Consider the following 22,284-nt stretch of genomic DNA (forward strand, 5'->3'; position numbering starts at 1 on the left):
ATTATATTCCATCCAAATTGCAACTCGATATAAAGAAATACTATAAGAGGCACCAATTTTGGGGCCGATAGGCTGTCCATTGTCCAAGATTAAGTAGTAACATTTGAATGTTTAGTTTATGTAAATTTTATGCTTGTTGTAATCGTTGTTTAATCGGGTCTTTACCACCCTCTCTGAGGAGGAAGGTTGGTTTCACATTCTCCTCCTCTACTTCACATTGATAGAAAAAGGGTGATTCTGAAACCAGCCTTCCTCCTCGAATAAGGTGGTACTAACCTAATTTAACAATAATTACAACGAGCATAAAATTCGCATAAACTGAAAATGCAAATATTACCACTTTAATCTTGGACATTGGACATCCTACTAGCCCCAAAATTGGTGCCCCCCTTGTGCTATTTATTTATCTTATATTGCAAATGGAAGGACTACATGTGAGATTCTCAGATTTCTTTCGCTAATCCAAGTGCCTCTTGCTATTAAAACTAACAAGCAAGCCTCCAAACCAGCTTGCCCCTTGATTTGCTTGGCGATTGGCCTTCGCCCTACTCCTTAAAAGAAAAATTCAGCCCCAAATCTGATATTGGCTGGCCTCTTTAATCTCCTTGAAATTCATCAATTTCAGCTATTGAAATTCAAGTCCTAGACTCTCAATCCTGAGCACGCATCTCGAGATGGCTGTCAAACCCTAATTTTTGCTATAAACTAGGGTTTACAGAAGAGAATAACTAAAATCTCTTCCTCTAATGGCTAAAACTGCCAAAAGATCCTGAGATAACTTGAGAGATGGCTGGGGGATGAGAGAGAATGTTGTAGAGAGAGATTTCAAAGTTTCATCATGAGAGTGCTCAAAGTCATGAAAGCTGTCACCTACTTTTTAGGACCACCAGAAAGAGTACTGCCCCTCCTTTATGCTGTCATCTGCACCAAAAGGACCTTGGGTTTTCCTGTCACCTGCTCTTGGAGGGCTCCAAATTGATGTCACTTGCTGTAGGACTGGTCCATGGTGGCGGCAAATCACATCAGTAGCATCTCCTTGCTCTCTAACAACTTTCTTTTTTCTCATAATAGCCAGAATAGACTTCCACCGGCCCCTAGAAATGCATTTCCCACTTGCATAGGCAAGTTTTGCCAAGTGGCAGCCTTCCAATCCCATTTCCCAAAATTATCGAGCTTATTAAATTAATTTTTTGAATATTAATTTAATAATTAGTCTAGTACTCAAAAATTTAATTTTACCAACCAATAATTAAATTAGCTAGGCGAATCTTTCTTCCAAGTATCCTTAAGTAGTTATTGACCCTTAGACTAGCATTAATTAATTAATTAATGCCTAGTCTCTAATGTCACCACTGACATTAGTGGCCAATAAATTGATATAGGTCCACATCTGATACCAAGTATCACCTAGTACCTGTCGAACATAACTTATTACAACTTTGGTCTTTGGCATCAACTGATATCTTGGGATCCTTGGCCTGTTACCATGAAATAAGTACCATGTGCATCACATGTACTAAACAACCGTGCACATTTGATTAATATATTAATCAAATGTTATTGGCAAGATTAGAGCGTCTCAAACTTTCACGTCCCTGTGACAGATTTCCTCTAGCAGAGGGGGTGGCTTTTTTCTCAAGGGTAACAAGATTTTGGTTTATTATTTCTTCACAAACATTTATTATTTGTATATTGTATCATTCTCCACATCCTCTAGATGACTATGATTGTAAAAGGGCACTTGGGCAAGTGAACAATTTCCCTATGAGGACACTCTCCAAGTGGCATCGTTGCATAGCATTTTGCATGAGCATAATGATTTGCATTGCCTCTTGCTTCATTCTTGTAAACATGTATATGTGCACATTTATCCCTTTTCAATAAAAGAGTAGTCGATTCTAGATCCACTATATTCAGTGTTCACAGCAACTCATATGGCAAACTCCTAGTGTTATGTCCCTCGACATCCAAATGGACGCTAGTAGCATTGGTCACAGTAATCATGAATTAATTTAGTGCGAACGCACTAAGGACATTTCAAGGTTGGGGCAGCCGAGACATATTTATAAGACTCGAGGCCTTATTGTACACATCTATTGTGTAATTGCCACTCTTGGACTCTTGGCCCGTTGACATTTCTCTCTCGCACTTCTTCAGCTCTCCTCTCTCGCACTTCTTCAGCTCCAAATTGACATTTCTCTCTATTTCTCCAAAACCTCTCCTCTTTACAAAATCATGTCTTCTCATGGCCTATCTCCCTTTGATGTGCCCATTCCCACTGAACTTCAGTACATGGAGGATACCCATCCACCTTCTCCTGAACAGGCACACACGCACAAGCAGCGTCCCGAAGCCTCATCTTCCTTCAAATTGGATGGAGATTCGTCCCTCGTGGCAAGTCTCCAAGCTCAAATAAAAGAAATGCAATGGCAATTAGCCAAGCTCCATACTCCCCATTTTCCATTTATGCCAATAGCCATGAGGATGTTGCCTCTTCAATTCCAACCCAATCCCTTTAAAGGGGGAAAGAATGAATGTGATGAGACAAACATCGATTCATGCTGGCCAAATGGAAGCTGTACTTTGACTTGAATCATTCGATGACTCTCAACGCGTCGGGTAAATACAAATCATGTTATAGGGAAATGCATACTCTTGGTGGGCGAGGGTTTGCGCCCTAAGCCCATAACTTGGGTTGATTTTCAATTTCAAAAATATTTTGTGACCGATGATTGGATTTAAAAAATTTCAAATTTATTTGAGCTTGACATGGAAAAGAAGAGCTTGGATGCATACTCTTAGGAATTTAAAGATCCACTGCATAAAACAAAGGCCTTGGACGATCCTCAAGCGCTACTCTACACAGGATACCTTTTTGGATTGCCGCCATGTTGAACTAAAAAATGCATTACATGCTAATTAGCCTCTTAAACAACCCCAAAACATGCTTATTTAATGCAAAACCCTAAAACGGGTGCGGTTCGAGAGAGATTTTGAAAACCCTAATTTGGGAGGATCCATCCTCATCTATAAATAGACAGGCTGCCCCCATTCAACCCTCATCTCTTGTACAGAATTTCAGCCATCAATCTTCCTCCACAGGGCTATCTAGCCTTCGCAATTGCTGCCATCACTCCTCCAGGTACTCCAGCTTCTAGTGACTACTTCTCCCGTTGCCATCTCTTGCCTGGAGTCACTCCCATTGCGGCATTTGACACTCCACAATCATCACTAGCCTCCAAAAGGTCTCCAGCAGCTTGCATTTGATCTCCATCAGCCATGCACCAAGTGCTCCTTCATCAGGCGGCTGCTCCACTACTGTGTTTGCAATTTCTGGCTGCCATTTGACATCATCACCCTCTCTATTGCTTGCATTTGCAGCTTCTGGCTACTCCCTGCCACCTCCAACATCGTCCTTGTTGTCGCCAACTTCTCCAACCTCCGTTGGGATCTGTGTTTGACAGTTTTCTTCACTTTGACACTCCAACTGGTGGTCACAATACTTCGAATCCGTGTTCGATGGACATCACTCTCTGAACACCATTGCTCTATCCTTGGGCACTCTATACACCCTTCCATTCATTTACAGTTTTCATTCACTTCAGAGTTGTTCTCTTTCTCTCTACTTCTATTTGTGTTTGTTTCTGTGTTGGAGTTTTGACTTTTACATGTCTTGTCTATATCTTTGTGTTTCTATCATGGTCGTATACTCTATGTTTCCTCAATGTAAACTAGCAACTGCTAATCAGTTTTCTTAACATGGTATCAAAGCCGGTGCTCTTTCAAAGAGTATCCTCCAAATATTGTGGAGTGCTAGGTTTTGTGTGAGGCACACGAAGGACTTATAACTGAATCACAATGTCTCAATCGTCTTCTTCTCGAGACCACATGATGTTTTATCAGGCTTCTCCATCACTAGAGGCCTTGAGGAGGCATTATGGACTCAGTGAGAAAGACAACACCCCACCTTCACCTTCACCTTCTTTGTTTTCTCCTATGCCAGATTTTAGAGGAGGAGTTTCAAGAGTACTTCTACATCAAGTATGGTCAAACATACACTCCTACCAGCTTTGCTACTCCATCCGAACCAATTGGTGAGGCTGGCCACCTCTCCAATCATGGAGGATATACGACATTTGAGACAACTAGTGACCCATCTTCTTCATCTCATCCAGACCAAGTGTCAAGTTTGTACAACCCCTTTGAGTCGTATGAATCAAAACCCTCTCCTATTTCTCTTTTTGGTGTGCAGAATCCGGATGATTTTTAATATGTAAACTTCAATAGAGGGGGCTCTCGAAGCAAATGTCCTTCATCAAGTATATCTACATGTTCTATTTCATTTGAGCATGTAAGCTTCTTCTCAAATCCCTCCAATCCCACCCTCTTCTAGCCCAAACTTGATCTCCTCTCTTCTTCATTCCAAAATCTTGGATTACACTCCACATCCATATTCTCCACATTGGGAGTTGGAACCTCCGTTTCCACTCCTAGCACACTCTCATTTTCCACTCCATACTCACCCTTTCCTACCACTTCACATCACGGTGCATCGTCACCCTTTAACATTGTACCATCCACTTATTCTCAAGCAACTTTGCACCATGGGGCTTAATTACAAAATATGTCACCCTTTACCACAATTCCCTCCATCTTTCCGCAAGTGAGCATATTATTTTTCACTAGGACAACTATGATGGGCATCCCCCTCACTACCCCCAATCACATACATCCTTTGAAGTCTCAAGCCTAAGGATTTTCATCCTTTGCTTATGGTGCGTTATCACACTTTCCATGGGTCACTCCTACCAAGGGATTCCCATGCTCTACTCCACGTGTCCCTATTGCTTATCCATGGGCTCCTGATGCGATTACGATGTCTATGCCTAGCAAGCCCATGCCCACATTCGAATCCACTATGCACACTTCCCACGTGCATGATGGGCACTTTGGGACACAATCCCAAGTGTACCCCATTCCCCCACCCTATCCATCTTATTTGAGCACTACTACCACTGTTGCAACAGGTTGGCCTTCCTTTCTAGCCCTATTTTGGGCTTGAGAGAGAGTGTTGAGCTAAAAAATGCATTACATGCTGATTAGCCTCTTAAACAGCCCTAAAACATGCTTATTAATGTAAAACCCTAAAACGGGGAGCGGTTCGAGAGTTTTTGAGAAACCCTAATTTGGGAGGGTCCATCCTCATCTATAAATAGACAAGCTGCCTCCATTTATTCCTCATCTATTGTGCAAATTTTCAGCCATCAATCTTCCTCCACGTAGCTGTCCAACCTTCGAGATTGTTGCCAAGCCAAGTAAATCCCTATGGGACGCACTTGTCCTTCTTGCCAAAAAGAAGGATGGCATGATCCGCTTCTGTGCCAATTACAAATGTCTCAATAAGGTGATCATCAAGAACAAATATCCGTTACAAAGGATGGATGCCCTTATAGATTGGCTTTGCAGTAAGTGATATTTCACCAAAATCAATCTAGGTCTAGATACCATCAGATATGGATAGCTTTGGAGGATGTCCCAAAAACTACATTTCAAATGTGGTATGGACATTATCAATTTGTGGTCTTATCTTTTGGATTGACCAATGCTCCCACAACTTTCCAATAGATGATGAATGATTTATTTCATCTATATCTTGGAAAGTGGATAATCCTTCTCCTTGACGACATCCTTATTTACAGTAAGTCGTTGGAGAAACATGCCAAATACATGTGTATCATCTTACATATTTTAAAACGAGAGCAATTGTTTACCAAACTATACAAGTGTGAATTTTTTCATACGGAACTCTTATATCTTGGTCATGCCATCTTAATTGATAGCATTCAGATTGATACCGAAAAGGTAGTAGTATTAGTTGACTAGCCTATACTAGGGACTTAAGGCAAGTAAAACATTTTTTACATTTTATTGGGTTTTTTTGAAAATACATTAAGGACTATACTCATATTGTTGAACCCTTGACAAGTTTGCTTAAGGGTATCCGAAGCAAGTGTCAGAGCGCAGCGACGCGGAAGCGTGGGACCAAGACTGAGAGAGAGACTGAATGCGCAGAGAGAAGAGAGAGAGAGAAAGAGATAGTGGAAGATGAAGATCTGCTGTACAAAGTGTGCTGTATACAAAGATATGCAGATATGTACACAGGCGCAGTGCGCGGGACTGCGTGTCTTCACCTCGACGATGCAACCTGCTCTTCACCTCGAAGTACACTGCAATCTGCACAAATCTCCAGCCTGAAATCTGCAAAACAGAACTGTGGAAGAATGTGCAGAATTTCGGCTATAAATAGCCAAAAATAATGTGATCAGAAATGACAGGTACAGTCCGACTGGACTGCCACGTGGCTGGCCGACTGGTACAGTCCGACCAGACTGCCACGTGGCTGCCTGCTCGGCCAGGGACTAATCGCTAACACCCCCTCTCAGAGCCTGGACGGGGCAAAAGCCTGAGGGATCTAGCATGTCTCCGAAGTAGAGCCTGCGGAAGCGCCTTCGTAAATAAATCTGCAAGATTGTCCTCCGTCTTGCAATACTCCACAGCTATGGTCTCATCCAGAAGCTTCTCCCTAATGAAGTGGTACTGGATCTCTATGTGCTTTGTCCGGGCATGGAAAACAGGATTCCGTGCCAAGGCAATGTGACTCTCATTGTCACATCGCAGAAAAGTAGGATTAATCTGGAGACATCCAAGCTCATCCAACAATCTCCGAAGCCATACAGCCTCACATGGTGGAAGACGCGGCCCGATACTCCGCCTCAATAGACAAAAGGGCTACCGTGGGCTGCTTCTTGCTACTCCATGAGATAACACCTGCACCCAAAGTAAAACAGTAGCCTGTAGTAGACCGCCGGTGGTCCACATCGCCAGCCCAATCCGAGTCGCTCCAACCTGCAAGTACAAGATCTGAACCACCTGTGCCTGCTGGATAATGAATCCCTAAGTCAGAGGTCCCCCTCAAATACCGAAGTATCCGCTAAGCAGCCTGCCAATGCACCGTCTGAGGGTCACTCATGAACCCCGCCAAGAGACCAATAGCAAAACAAAGATCAACACGAGAGTTGAGGAGCCAAATCAATGATCCAATCAACTGACGGTAGCGGGAAGCATCCATCAAGGGAGAATCTGAATGTGAAGTGGCCTTCCAGTTCGGATCCATAGGAGTAGAAATGGTCCGACAATCCTCCATCGCAAAAGAAACCAAGAGCTCCTGTACATATCTCTGCTGAGAGAAGAAAATCCCCCTCTGCGACTGATAAATCTCATTGCCCAAGAAGAAGTGGAGTAGACCCAAGTCCGTCATCTCGAACGCCTGATGTAAAGCTGCCTTCGTCTCTTTGACCTTCTATGCATGATCACCTGTAGGCTGTGACAATCAAATCCTCAACATACAACACAAAAAGCACACAACCAGCCTCGGAAGTGTGTACATAAAGCTGCATGTACACTGCCGATCGGCCTTGGAGCGCCGATATCCCAACTGTGACTGAAGGAACGAGTCAATCTTCTCCTTCCATGCACGTGGAGCCTGCTTGAGGCCATACAAGGCCTTCTTTAACCTATCGACTTGCCCATCTGAAGAGCCAAAGCCAGAAGGCTGCTCTACATAGATCTCCTCCTTCAAATCACCATTGAGGAATGCCGACTTCACATCCAACTAGTAGACAGGCCAGCCAAGGCAAGAACAGCTCGAATAGTCACCATACGAGCAGTGGAGGCAAAAGTATCATGACAGTCAATCCCGGGGCGCTGAGCAAAACCATTAGCAACGAGGCGAGCCTTCTGCTTGTCCAAAGAACCATCGCTAAGGTACTTCGTCTTGAAGACCCATTTGACGCCAATCACCTTCTTATGCAAGGGGCGAGGCACGAGATACCAACTGCCATTCCTCTCAATAGCCTCCAACTCAGCTTCCATAGCTTTCTTCCAGGGTGCGAACTGTAAAGCCTCCTTCACGGAGGTGGGCTCTCGATCCTGCATAACACGGGTCATCAAACAATAGTTAGCGCAAACAAGCTCCATAGAATGAGCCTGGTGCCTCCGTGACCGCCGCGGACCATCCTGCGGTCCCCACTCCTCAGGGACCCCCTCGATCCCTGAATCTTGGAGTGTGTCATGGGCCCAACGAGGAGGAGGCCGGCAAACCTCTCCTCGTCGCTCTCCATCAGCTGAAGACTCTTGGATATCCACCGGTGGTAACACCTCGGGGGTAACCGGTGGAACAGTAGACTCTGTATCGGAAACAGAATCAAAATCAAAAAGCGCTGGCTCCAAAGGAACTGTCTCGGGAACCCAACTCTCCCCTAGATCTCCAAGAACGGGATGCTCCTCACCCGCTGCTATGGCTGGAACCTCCATGAACCGCACATCTCGACTAGTATACACATCCGCTTTACGGGATCATACAAGCGATAGCCTTGGGACTAAGAGCTGTAGCCAACAAACACGTGTCTTCGAGAAGCCGCTTCAAATTTATCACGTTGAGTCTTGGGAATGTGAACATAGGCATCATACCCAAAAACCCTAAAATAAGAAACATCGGGCTTAGTCCCAAAGTTAGCCTCAAAAGGTGTCATCCCATCAACGGCCGAAGTGGGGGATCGGTTAACGATGTGGACTGCAGTAGCCACAGCCTCGGCCCACAGAAACCAAGGTGTCTGTCGGTGCTCCATCATGGTGCGCGCCATCTCGATCACACTTCGGTTCTTCCGTTCAAGAATGCCATTTTCTTGAGGAGTGTTGGTGTTAGCAAACTCCTGGTGAATGCCTTTATCTGCACAAAAACGAGCAAATTCATTAGAAACAAATAGTTAATTGATTGATAAAAATGGTTCAATTCATTCCCACAAAGACGACCATAAAAAGTCATGAGTTGGCCGGTCTCTTTGTTGAACACCTTTATAGACTTTATGGTTTGCTTGATGAAATAGTTAGTGACTGAGATCCTAACTTCACTAGCCATTTTTAGCAAATGGTCTTCAAAAAACTGAAAACTCAATTGTCCATGTCGTCATCACAACATCCACAAACCAATGGGCAAACCAAATAGACAAATCAAACCATGGAGCATATGCTTCATGCATGTCTCCCACAGCCAATCTAATTGGGAGCATTATCTTCCTCAATTGAGTTTATTTATAACAATACTTAGTATTTACTTACTGGTTATAGCCCGTTTATGCTTATGTATGGTTATTATCCAAAAGCACTAATTTCCACAGAGCTCGCGGGGAATGAAAATGCAGTCCATAGTTGACTTTCTGCATGATATGCAGGAGATGTTGATGATTGCAAGGGAAAGCATTAAAAAGGCCCAAGTTTGTGCCACATTTTATGCTAACCAACATCATACTCCTAGGGAGCTCCAGGAGGGCATGTGCCAAGAAGATAAATAGTGTATCCTATGAGTTGGACTTACCTTTGGAAATCCGAGTTCACCCTATGTTCCATGTGAGTCGTTTGAAAGAATGACTGGGACAAGGTGAGTTGATTGTTCCAATTAAGGAAGTCTTATTGCTTGAGAATTCGCTCATTATGTTTCACTAGAACCTGAATTGGTTCTTGATCTTAGGACTAAACGATCTTGTTGGACCATTTATCCCAAGTATTTGGTCAAGTGGAAAAACCACCTAGAGGCAAAGGCTACTTGGGAGTCCGTACTCATTGAAAAGTCATTTTCCTTACTTCATCCTTGAGGATATTGCTCTAAGGATAGCAATTATTCATAAGAGGAAAAGTGTTATGTCCGTGGACATCCAGATGGATACTAGTAGCATTGGTCACAGTGGTCATGAAGTGCGTTAGTGCAAATGCACTAAGGACACTTCAAGGTTGGGACAGCCAATACCTATTTATAGGACTCAAGGCCCTATTGTGCACATCTATTGTGTGATCACCACTCTTGGACTCTTGGCCCGTTGGCCATCACATCCATACCCCATGAACGCCAACCCGTGGGATGCAGTCATGACTCGGAGTGCTACTGGCTCCCACGCTTAGGGGTAAGCCCATTTAGCTCTATGGCTATAAGGTGGTCTGATGTCCAATCCCTTTTATGGTGGGTTTGGCTTGCGTTGTGTCTTGTGTGCAAGTTGGATCCTCACAGGACGTTTCACCTAGGGCAGTCTCCCTTTACTTCCATCTATCTTCTTTACTTCACTTCATACCCAAGTCCCAATGAAGTGCACCACCCATCCTTCTTACTAAAAAGAAGAAAGGCATGATGCACTTTTGTATGGACTACAAAGGTCTCAATAAAGTGGCCATCAAGAATAAGTATCTAGGACAAATGATCTTAACTATAAACTCTATGCTACAACACATTTCACCAAGATCAATTGAAGATCCGAATACAATTAATTACAGATAGCCCTCTAAGACGTCCTAAAAATCACTTTTTGTACATAGTATGGGCACAATTAATTTTTTTACTATCTTTCAGGTTGACAAGCACTCCCACAACTTTCCAAAAAATGATGAATAATTTGCTTTATCCATATTTGTTGAAAGTGGATAGTTGCCTTCCTCAATGATATTCTCTTCTATACTAAGTCATTGGAAGAAGAACATGGTAATTACTTGTGTATCATCTTTAAGTCTCTTAAGACGAGCAATTATTTGTAAAACCATCCAAGCTTTGTGCGAGTTTTTTCGTGGAGCTTTTATACCTTGGACATGTTATCTTAGTTTAATGGCATTAGGACTAACCCCAAAAAGGTAAGAGTAGTACTCAATTGGCCTATTCTTCAAACCATTAGGTAGGTGAAATCATTTTTTTATTTTATTGGTTTCTTTCAAAAGTTCATAAAGGACTATGCTAAAATTGCTAAACCCTTGCTCTATTTGCTTTACAGTATCCGAAGCAAGAAGAAGCATTTGTTTAGAGTAGTGAGCTCAATCAACATCATTCAAACATTAACATACTTGATTATGGCTACATTGATGTTGCAAGTCATTGATTTGAATAAACATTCCAAGGTTCATACAGATACTACCCACTTTGCCATAGATGCCACCTTACACCAAGACGGTTGATCCATTGTCTTTACCAATTGTAAGCACACTAATGCAAATACATTATTCCATACAAGAGAAGGAACTATTGGTAGTCATCCATGTGCTTAAACTTTGGTGTCATTATCTGTACAGTGTATGATTCATTATTTGGGCTCACCACCACTCACTAAAAGTCATCATTGATCTTGCAAGACAAGCTTGGCAGAGCTAATGTAGGGGGGATTTTGAGATTCCTTACTATAAGGACACAACCAATAAGGTTGTCAATATCCTTAGTGAGGTGAATGCTTTGTCCTTTGTGGAAATCTCGATTGATTTTTTTCTTTCTCTGTAGGGGCATTGCAAATCTAATCCTTAATATAGAAGGATCTGGGCCCTGGCAATTATTCCAAGACGAAACTAGTAGGCCAAAAAGCTTTGGTACTCCAAACATCTAAAAGTTGGTTACTAAAAGAAAGATGGTAGAAAAGTATTGCATTAAAGATGGTTAACTATCTAAGAAAAGCAAAGTGTGTGTGCTCAATGATGAGTACATCTGCATGAAAATTTTGTAGGAGTCTCACAACGCACCTAGTGCAAGGCACCCTAGTATATACCAACTTTGGCTTTGGTTAGCCAATATTTTAATTGGCTGCACATAAAAGGCTTTGGTTGTCTTATATGTGCAACTGCTCATAGTGTCAACTTAATCAAGCTGAATTCACAAATAAGAATGTATTCCTAATAGCATCTCCCTAGATTTTGTAGTAGGATTGCCATATACAAATCAAGGTTGTGACACAATGTGAGTCTTGGTAGATTGATTGACTGTAAGGGGTCGATTTATCCCAACGAAGTTGACCATTAAAAGCTATGAGCTGGCAGGTCTCTATGTCAAGCGTTTTTATAAACTCTATGGTATGTTTGATAAAATAGTTAGTGATTGTGATCCTAAGCTCACTCACCATTTCTAACAAAAGGTCTTCCAAAATTTGCACACCAATTATCTATGTCATCCTCAAATAATCTTGAAACCCAATATTTGCACACCAATTATTAATTTCATCCTCAAAACATCTTGAAACCGATGGATGAGCCAAAAGGACAAATTACACCATGGAAGACATGTTGCATGCATACATCTCCCATAGACAATCTAATTGAAAGCATTATTATTCACAGATTGAGTTTGCTTAGAGTAGTAATAATGATTGGATAACTACATATAGCTACTACCTTCTCTATCCTTGAAGTCAACTTCTCTCTCCTTGACATCACCTTTACTCTCAAAACAAACTCTCTTCTATCATCCCAACCATTTAAAACAAATTTAGGTATTAAGGTTTTAATGATTACCTATGCACACAAGGTTGCTTGACTCTGGACAATGATCTACCATGGCCATGGAGCAGCAATTCCCAAGGTCCCAATCACTAATGCATGCCCAAGAAACTTGCACAAAACACTTACACTATCCTAAGAACGAGTACTGAACAAGAACAAATTCATATCATCTTGAGCAAGAGTATTAGATAAAAACAACTTCTCCTTATATCCACCACCTGCTTCTTATATTTGCCCCACTTGCTAGTAGCATCTTGTATCACCCTACTCAAAGATAGAAGCAACCCATCAGGCACAAACCATCATAGTCCCGTGAGCAAATAGTGGCTTTATGCATGTCGTTGAATCATGCACCAAAGATCAAGTTGATGCTCTAATACCAATGAAACATCCCTCTATGATCCAACCTCTACATGAGACATAACACAAGCCTTACCCATGAAATAGAGACCATTAGAAAATACACACTAGACTCAGTTCCCATCTATAGAGCCAAACGAGCTCATCCCCAAGCCTAGGGCAAGCAGCATAGCAAGCCACACTCGCATCCCACAAGCTAACATTCCATATTACCAACACATACTATCTCGATGTATAGCTGCAACCGCCATTGGTCCTAGAGCATAAGCATAGTGATCACACAATGCATGTAATGAATGCATAGCATCCAAAAACATCAAAAACATGTTTCATAAGTTTTCTTCAAGAGGGGGTAAAATAAGAAACACATATTTTTTTAATATAGGAATTTTTAATAGTTTTAACTAAGGAAAGAGGTTTTAAACCCTCTATGGAACTCTCTCTTAAACAAAAAAAATACCAATCGAGCTTGAGTGATAATACATGAGAGTCAACTGAGAATAATACATTACACATCATGATCCATTATTGACTTATGTCAAAGTTTGGACCAAGCTATAATCTTGAAAAATATGATTCATACATATCACATATAGAAAATTGAAATAAACATGTAAATATAGAAAATTTAAATAAACATGTAAATAGCCCATGTACAATATGGACTGAGTCAAGTTGCAACATCATGATTCTCATTCCGAAATAGACTAATAAAATGTCAAAATCCAAAATGAATCATAATATATCATAAATAACTCATAAATGAGACTAAAGTTATATAATAATCAACTCTCAAGACAAGAATAGATACTAGAATGACAAAGTCTAATAACTAAACAAAATCTCGAAAAAGTAAGTTTTTTGGTTCTCAACCCAACCCAAATCCCCCTTCCCCCCCCCCCCCCCACAAAAAGAAAAAAACCCACATTTTTTACTCTTAAAAATATTTCTTACTTCAAGAAACGTTTTGTAAGTTTTGAACTCAAAGAAACATGTTTCTTTGTTGTTATGAATGAATGTGCACAAGTGGTCACCTCTATGTGCATGGGTTTCTTTCCTATGGTAAGCACGCACCCTCCATGGCATGTATGGCACGGCATACTGTCATGTCTCTTTGTCTACATCAAGTCGGCCCCTTGCCATGATGCAATGTGATGCTCCCCTCAACGTGATCCTATCATCCACATATTACAGTCTGGTGCCATGAGGAACGTCCCCCTCAATATCCCTCCTACCACGCACACACGCATGCACACACTTGAGTCCTATTTGTAGAATTCAACTACCTTCACCCTAAAGCGGCCTTAGTCTATTCGCATTAAGTCACTTTTGACCTAAGACTATTACCAACGCTGCACACACCATCCTAGATGCCCAAGGATGTAACACCGCCACTCACTTCACCTCACTACACTCCATTCCTCTCAACCTCGCTCCATCCATCACTCCCCTCTCCTCACTCTGTGAAGAAAACTGCTAGGGTTTGCACTGAGGACACACAAAGTGTACGACCACGATAGAAACACAAAGAGACAAACACAGACATAGAGGGCAAACCTCAAACCCTAAACGCAAAACTCAAAACTCAATCACAAACAGAAGAAGGGAGAGAGAGAATACAACTCTGAAGTGAATGAATGCTGTAAATGAATGTAAGAGTGTACAGTGTGCTCACGGGCAAAGCAATGTCTGGAGACGGATCCAGAGTCTGTGACCACCAGTCGGAGCGTAGGAGTGCTGAATAGTGAATGGCAACAGGCTGGTCACCAAAACCCAACAGACTAAAGGCTGGAAACTGGTAAACGCAGCAGTGTACCACCGATCAAAGGCTGGAAACTGTGCACAGTCTGTTGTAAACAACAGGCTGAAACAGTGTCTGTTGTGGCTAGCAATGACTGGATGATCAGATCGCAGCGAATGATGATGTCACCAGCAGCTGATGTCAGCATGGATGAAGGCGCCAGCAACAGGAGCAAACACGGATGGAGTGGCAGCAGTCTCAAGGGCTGGACAGCCACATGGGAGGAGGCTAATAGCTGAAATCTGCACGTGGAGTGAGAAACCTGCACAAACGGAATGAGGCTGAATGGGGGCAGCCTGTCTATTTATAGATGTGGAAGGGCGCCCCAAAAATTAGTGTTTCCACTGAACTCTCTCGAACTGCTCCCCGTTTTAGGGTTTTACTCTATAAGAACATTTTTTAGTGTGTTTTGGGGTTGTTTAAGAGACTAATCAGCAAGTAATGCATGTTTTAGCTCAACACACTCCACCCTCTTACTCCACCTCACTCCACCCTTCACTCAATTCTACCCTCACTCCACCTCCCTCCACTCCACCTAGCTTCCTGCGTTCTCTTTTTTTCTTCAACATTTCTCTCTCTCCTTTCTCTACAATGTCTCTCTTCATCTCTCATCTCTTCATAGCTTCTCTCCACTTTTTAGCAGCCCTCTTTGGACTCGCAGCATTTCTCTCCTGAATATAGCATTTCTCCTGGACTTCATTCAGCATTCTCTCCAAACTTCTCTAGACTTGCATTTCCATGTAGACTTTGGCATTTCTCTTTAGGTTTGTATTTCTCCTCAGATTTCCTCCTTGCATTTCTCTCTAGTACATCATGTTGTACTCCTCCCTAGACTTCCATATCTCTCTAAACAACCACACCTCCCAAGTTGCATTTTTGTGCATTTTTACACTTCCTTTAGACTTCCCTATAGATTTCTTGAAGTATACTTGGGCATTTCTGTAGTCTAGTCCTCTCTCCAAACTTATGAGTTCCTTTCTTGAGCATCTTTGGATGCCTTCTAGGAGGGCCTTTCTGCTGGTGTTAGATTATGGCATATGACAAGGAATGCCTTCCACATCAAGCATTCCTTTGCATGTGGCATGGGTTCAAATATACTACTCTAGAAACTTTCTTCTTGTGGAGTACTTGGGGTGATTGTAGTCGAGGAAAGCAGGGAAAGGAAGACAAGGGGAAAAAGGGGGTTTGGGGTTTTGGGGGCTGGGGGGTCTCCTCCCTTCAAAACTGCTTCAATAATTCATTTTAATGTTAATTTTGCTGGTACATACCTGAGCGTGATGCAAATCTGGTTCAATATGCCTTCTGAACATTGGGAAAATGCTGTCGATGAGATAATCAAGGGAGAGTGACTCCCCAATGTCTGCTCGAACTTTCGAGATGAGGCTAAAATGGATCCCTCCTACCTATGAGTTACCAAGTAAAGATAGTAGTCAAACTTAGCAACAAATATTATAATAAGCCCAAAATAATAATGTAGAAACCCACCACAGCCACTCGAAGATCCAAATATGAGCGCAACTTTGAATGCAAGGCATATGAGCCCTCCACTATAACCTGCTTACATTTGTTTTAACACAATTCAACATGAGTAGAAATTCCAGACTGCTTGCACAAAATTCTACCAAATTGTTTTGTGTTAACAGTATGCCTACATAATCAACATCTTAAACAGAGGTTACAAGGAAGATATTTCAACAAACTCAATGCTCGGATTTCTTAACTAATGCAGGTATTCAGGACGGTCTTATGTTACCAAAAGACACGTCTTACCTCGTACTGATGAAACAAGTACACTTTATTTTATTTCTCCATAAATTCTATCTGGGAGACAACAAGTCTAGAAGTAAAATTTGCCAACTCTCTCTTTAAAGCTGAAAGAAAACAACACTGGAACCCTTCAAGGAAAAAACAATGAATTGGTTATGCAAGGCTTAGAGCAAAGCTGGAATAAGCAATTCCATATGAGGTTTAGAATGTGCAACCCATTTTCATGGCATACATACAACACTTTTGACCACCTATGATGTGGAATTATTCAGAGACAAATTAATATATAGCATGCCTACGAAAGCCTTTGAAAAATAGGTCATGACTTTTGGGGTATGACACTTCATAAAATTAATTATTATACCTCTTCCATTAAGCTAACTATAGATTGAAGTTGTGTTGTACTCAAAATGAAAAGAAAGAGAAACATAAGGAGCCTAGAGAGCCTCCACCGTGATAGAATGTTTCATTCCCACTTAGCTCCTACAAGAACTGCTTTGAGCATATTTCTCTCCAATAGAGGAATCTATTGTGCACAAAATGTGGATCATATTGTTAGGAAAGAGACACCAAGCACAGAACAAGTTGGAAAGGCAACTGCAATAGTCACTCGTCAATGGCTCTCACTTCACATCCCTCACAAAAGCCCTTAAAAACAATAGATTAGGGTGGATAAAAAGAAAGGGCAACATAAACATTGGAAAATGTGTAATGGTGTCTCTCATTAATGTGTTGAGGAATAAAAATCCACAACTTCCCTAACACGAGGCTCTGGGAATCCCATACTCAGTATCATGCCCTCCAAGAACTTCCAATCCACACTGTCATAAGCCTTCTGCGAGTCGAGAAGGCCAAAAAGATTGTGATTCGTAGAACAAGCAAGGGCAGTGGGCTCCCAAAAGATAATGAATTTGTCCAAGATGTTGTGGTCTTGGACAAAACATGTCTGAGAGGGATGGATAATGTATGGTAACAATGGGACTAGTCCGAGACTAATCGCCTTTGCAAGGATCTTGTGGCAGTTCCAAGCAAACTGATTGGCCTCCACTCTATAATCTCCAGTCTATCTCCACTTCCCTTGGGAATGTGTTCAATCAATCCCTTAGAAAGACTCTTTGGCATATCCCCTTATGCCATAATCCCCTACAAAGTTGAGATGAGGCTTGCACTATTCATTTCCAAATAGCTTGAAAAGGAGGACTTATTTTAGTCCATCTTCTCCTTGACACTTTAATGAGGGCAGTGCTAGAAGTGCCTTCCCTAGTTTCTCCTATGCCAAAAGGGCCATTAGATGTCTATTTATCCTATATGTGACCACCACCTCTACCATACTCTTTCTCTATTCCTCTCATAGCACAAGGGTCTAGCCATAGATCCTCACAACGTTTTGTAGTACTCTATAGCCACATGTCTTGCCTTCAAAGGGCCCTGGGCAACAAATCCATCAGCTGTCTCAAGTCTCCCCACACCTTTTCCAGAGTGTTTTGGCCCTATGGTCTGAAAGAAATCTCTATTGACCCTGTCTTCACACTGAGTCTAGAAGGAAGCTCACACATGAAACCTATATTCTGAACCAACTTTCTTCATGGCATCAACCTCAGCTTTGGCAATTTGCACCCTCTCAACTGCCCATCTGCACCCTGAATGAATCTCCTCCTTACTCTGTAGCACATGCAATGATGCTCTGGCAACCCACCGCCTCGTTAGAAGGCCCCCCTCCTTGAAGACAGAACTCATCTCATATAGGCTCCCATCAAAGTCTCTAGCTGCCCATCCAACTAAGAAGGGTCTAGATCTCCAAATATGTGCAACTGACTCTCCAAGATTATCATCACAGAACAAGTTTTATGGAATCTTGACACTAGAGGGGGGTTCTGCAACACTATCAAAAAGAACTAGTTGAAATGGTGAGTGGTCCGAGAGGGCCATGCTAGGTATAAAGCTTACTAGGCCACCCCTGTCGCAAGCCTATTCAGCCATATAGAATCAATCAATTCTAGAGAAAGTCCAGGCTCCTACTACCTTGTCTCTCCTAGAGGACTCAAGCAAGTCTATAGATCTACCAAACTCTACTATGAACCGCACGTCTTGTTCTCTCGCAAGGAATAAGAGCTCCTCCCAAGCAGCCTGCTCACCTCCTCTAATGGTCTCTATGTATCTACCTCCCCTATCCTCCAAGGCATCCACCATGTTGAAGTTGCCCCCCCCTTATCCAATGATCAACCTGTGGTAGGGACTAGGAGAAAATAGTCCAAAACTCTAGTCTCACTAGCCATTTGGGGCATAAATGAACGGTAGACGAATAAGCGCATCGTAACCTCTCAGAAAGATCCACATGGCTCTCCCTAAAACCATGATGCCCCAACTATGTACTGACTATCTCCGCTGCTCCCCGACACATATGCAAACATCAGTTTATATCTCAAAGACTCCCACAATTGCTAACAAATAAGTGCAGATTTGTCCTGGCAAAGCTTCTCTAACATTGGGATATCCTCTGTACTTAGATTTGGTGTTTGTGTGACATGAAAAAATCTACCAATCCACCCACTAATGCTCACGAAACTCGTGTCTCATGAGGCTTCATCCGTGCCTAAAATGTCATCCTCTAAACCCTCATACATTCCATGAAAGTAACATTGGATAAAGCAGCAAGACAATTGGTAACCCACGAGAATAAGCACCACACAGTTAAGTGTTAAAAGTGCACAACCATAAATCCACACTTTGTGAAAGTACTCTGGCTCCGAACAAAACTACGCCTCAGCAAAAAACACTTGAGCTTCAAAAGAGACTCGTGCAATTATCCTCTTTACTTTTTGAAGCTTTATTGACTCCACATGCTTGCTGAACAAAGTTCATCAAAATATTGACATGCAGATCCTCTTGATATGTCTTATTTAAAACTACTTGTAATTGTGCTACAGGTATCCCTTTCGATTTCATGCAAACATAAAGATAGGTATACTTTGTTGAGAAACCCTTTGTCAGAGTGCAGCGATGCGGAAGCGTGGGACCAAGACTGAGAGAGAGAGTGAACACAGAGAGGAGAGAGAGAGAAAGAGACAGTGGAAGATGAAGATCTGCTGTATAACGTGTGCTGTATACAAAGATATGCAGATATATACACAGGCGTAGTGCCCTGGACTGCGTGTCTCCACCTCGACGATGCAACCTGCTGTTCACCTCGAAGTACGCTGCAGTCTGCACGAATCTCCAGCCTGAAATCTGCAAACAGAAGTGTGGAACAATGTGCAGAATGTCGGCTATAAATAACCAAAAATAATGTGACCAATTATGACAGGTCGGCTGCATTAAATGCAACCGACTAGTACAGTCCGACCAGACTGCCACGTGGCAACTGACGTGGCATGGCCAGGGGATGACAATCGCTAACACCCCCTCTCAGAGCCTGGACGGGGCGAAAGCCTGAGGGATCTGGCATGTCTCCAAAGTAGAGCCTGGGGAAGCGCCTTCGTAAACAAATCTGCAAGATTGTCCTCCGTCTTGCAGTGCTCCACAACTATGGTCTCATCCAGAAGCTTCTCCATGATGAAGTGGTACTGGATCTCTATGTGCTTCGTCTGGGCATGGAAAACAGGATTCCATGCCAAGGCAATGCGACTCTCATTGTCGCATCGCAGAAAAGTAGGACAAGTCTGGGGGCAGCCAAGCTCCTCCAACAATCTCTGAAGCCACACAGCCTCACATGTAATGGAAGACGCGGCCCGATACTCCGCCTCAGTAGACAAAAGGGCTACCGTGGGCTACTTCTTGCTACTCCATGAGATAACACCTGCACCCAAGGTAAAACAGTAGCCTGTAGTAGACCGCCTGTGGTCCACATCGCCAGCCCAATCCGAGTCGCTCCAACCTGCAAGTACAAGATCTAAACCACCTGTGCCTGCTGGATAATGAATCCCTAAGTCAGAGGTCCCCCTCAAATACCAAAGTATCCTCTGAGTAGCCTACCAATGCACCGTCTGAGGTTCACTCATGAACCCCGCCAAGAGACATACAGCAAAAAAAAGATCAACACGAGTGTTGAGGAGCCAAATCAATGATCCAATCAACTAACGGTAGCGAGAAGCATCCGCCAAGGGAGAATCTGAATGTGAAGTGGCCTTCCAGTTTTGATCCATAGGAGTAGAAATGGTCCGACAATCCTCCATCGCAAAAGAAACCAAGAGCTCCTGTACATATCTCTGCTGAGAGATGAAAATACCCCTCTAAGACTGATAAATCTCATGGCCCAAGAAGAAGTGGAGTAGACCCAAGTCCGTCATCTCGAACACCTGATGTAAAGCTGCCTTCGTCTCTTTGACCTTCTGAGCATGATCACCTGTGACAATCAAATCCTCAACATACAACACAAAAAGCACACAACCAGCCTCGGAAGTGTGTACATAAAGCTGCGGATCGGCCTTGGAGCGCCGATATCCCAACTGTGACTAAAGGAACGAGTCAATCTTCTCGTTCCATGCACGCGGAGCCTGCTTGAGGCCATACAAGGTCTTCTTTAACCAGTAGACTTGCCGGTCTGAAGATCCAAAGCCAGGAGGCTGCTCTACATAGATCTCCTCCTTTACGTCACCATTGAGGAAGGCCGACTTCACATCCAACTAGTAGACAAGCCATCTCCTATGGCCAGCCAAGGCAAGAACAGCTCGAATAGTCGCCATACGAGCAGTGGGGCCAAAAGTATCATGATAGTCAATCCCGGGGCGCTGTGCAAAATCTTTAGCAACAAGGCGAGCCTTGTGCTTGTCCAAAGAACCATCGCTACGGTACTTGGTCTTGAAGACCCATTTGACGCCAATCACCTTTCCATGAGAGGGGCGAGGCACGAGGTACCAAGTGCCATTCCTCTCAATAGCCTCCAACTCGGCTTCCATAGCTTTCTTCCATGGTGCGGACTGTAAAGCCTCCTTCGCGGAGGTGGGCTCTCGATTCTGCATAACACGGGTCATCAAACAATAGTTAGAGCAAACAAGCTCCGTAAAATGTGCCTGGTGCCTCCGTGATCGCCGCGGACCATCCTGCGGTCCCCACTCCTCAGGGACCCCCTCGATCCCTGAATCTCGGAGTGTGTCACGGGCCCAACGAGGAGGAGGCCGGACCTCTCCTCCTCGCTCTCCATCAGCTGAAGACTCTGGGATATCCACCGGTGGTAACTCCTCGGGGGTGACCGGTGGAACAGTAGACTCTGTATCGGAAACAGAATCGGAATCAAAAGGCGCGGGCTCCAAAGGAACTGTCTCGGGAGCCCAACTCTCCCCTGGATCTCCAAGAACGGGATGCTCCTCACCCGCTGCTATGGCCGGAACCTCCACGAACCGCACATCTCAACTGGTGTACACATCCCGCTTTACGAGATCATACAAATGATAGCCTTGGGACTAAGAGCTATAGCCAACGAACACCTGTCTTCCGGAAGCCGCTTCAAATTTATCACGATGAGTCTTGGGAATGTGAACATAGGCATCACACCCAAAAACCCTAAAATAAGAAACATCGGGCTTAGTCCCAAAGTTAGCCTCAAAAGGTGTCATCCCATCAACGGCCGAAGTGGGGGATCGGTTAAGGATGTGGACTGCAGTAGCCACAGCCTCAGCCCACAGAAACTGAGGTGTCTGTCGGTGCTCCATCATGGTGCGCGCCATCTCGATCACACTTCGGTTCTTCCATTCAAGAATGCCATTTTCTTGAGGAGTGTTCGTGTTAGCAAACTCCTGATGAATGCCTTTATCTGCACAAAAAATGAGCAAACTCATTAGAAACAAATTCACCACCCTTGTCGGAGCGCAAGGTCTTCAATCGCCGGCCCGATCGGTTCTCCTCAAAGAGAAGCCAATCCTTGAAGTGAGAGAAAGCCTCCGACTTCAACGCCAAGAAGTAGGCCCAAGTCATCCTGCTATAGTCATCTACGATCAACATGAAGTACGAGCTTCCTTTCAAGGACTCATTCCGCATAGGGCCACAAAGATCCGTAGATACAAGCT

At 43.3% G+C, this 22,284-nt stretch overlaps 1 protein-coding gene across 4 annotated transcripts in view; it reads right to left on the bottom strand.

Annotated features, from left to right (window-relative positions):
* Positions 1-22,284, bottom strand: part of LOC148019537 (P-loop containing nucleoside triphosphate hydrolases superfamily protein) — a 186,393-nt gene that overhangs the window by 155,374 nt on the left and 8,735 nt on the right. For all 4 annotated transcript variants that reach the window (XM_087701031.1, XM_087701030.1, XM_087701033.1 and 1 more), the window contains exons 5-6: positions 16,001-16,069; positions 15,784-15,918 (exon numbers count right to left, since the gene is read on the bottom strand). In XM_087701031.1, the coding sequence (XP_087557157.1) occupies positions 15,784-15,918; positions 16,001-16,069 (204 nt within the window). The remainder of the gene's footprint in view (positions 1-15,783; positions 15,919-16,000; positions 16,070-22,284) is intronic.

This window comes from Lygodium microphyllum, chromosome 19 (genome assembly GCF_053477565.2).
Source record: "Lygodium microphyllum isolate KBCC chromosome 19, Lygodium_microphyllum_v1.1.10, whole genome shotgun sequence".
NCBI lineage: Eukaryota > Viridiplantae > Streptophyta > Polypodiopsida > Schizaeales > Lygodiaceae > Lygodium > Lygodium microphyllum.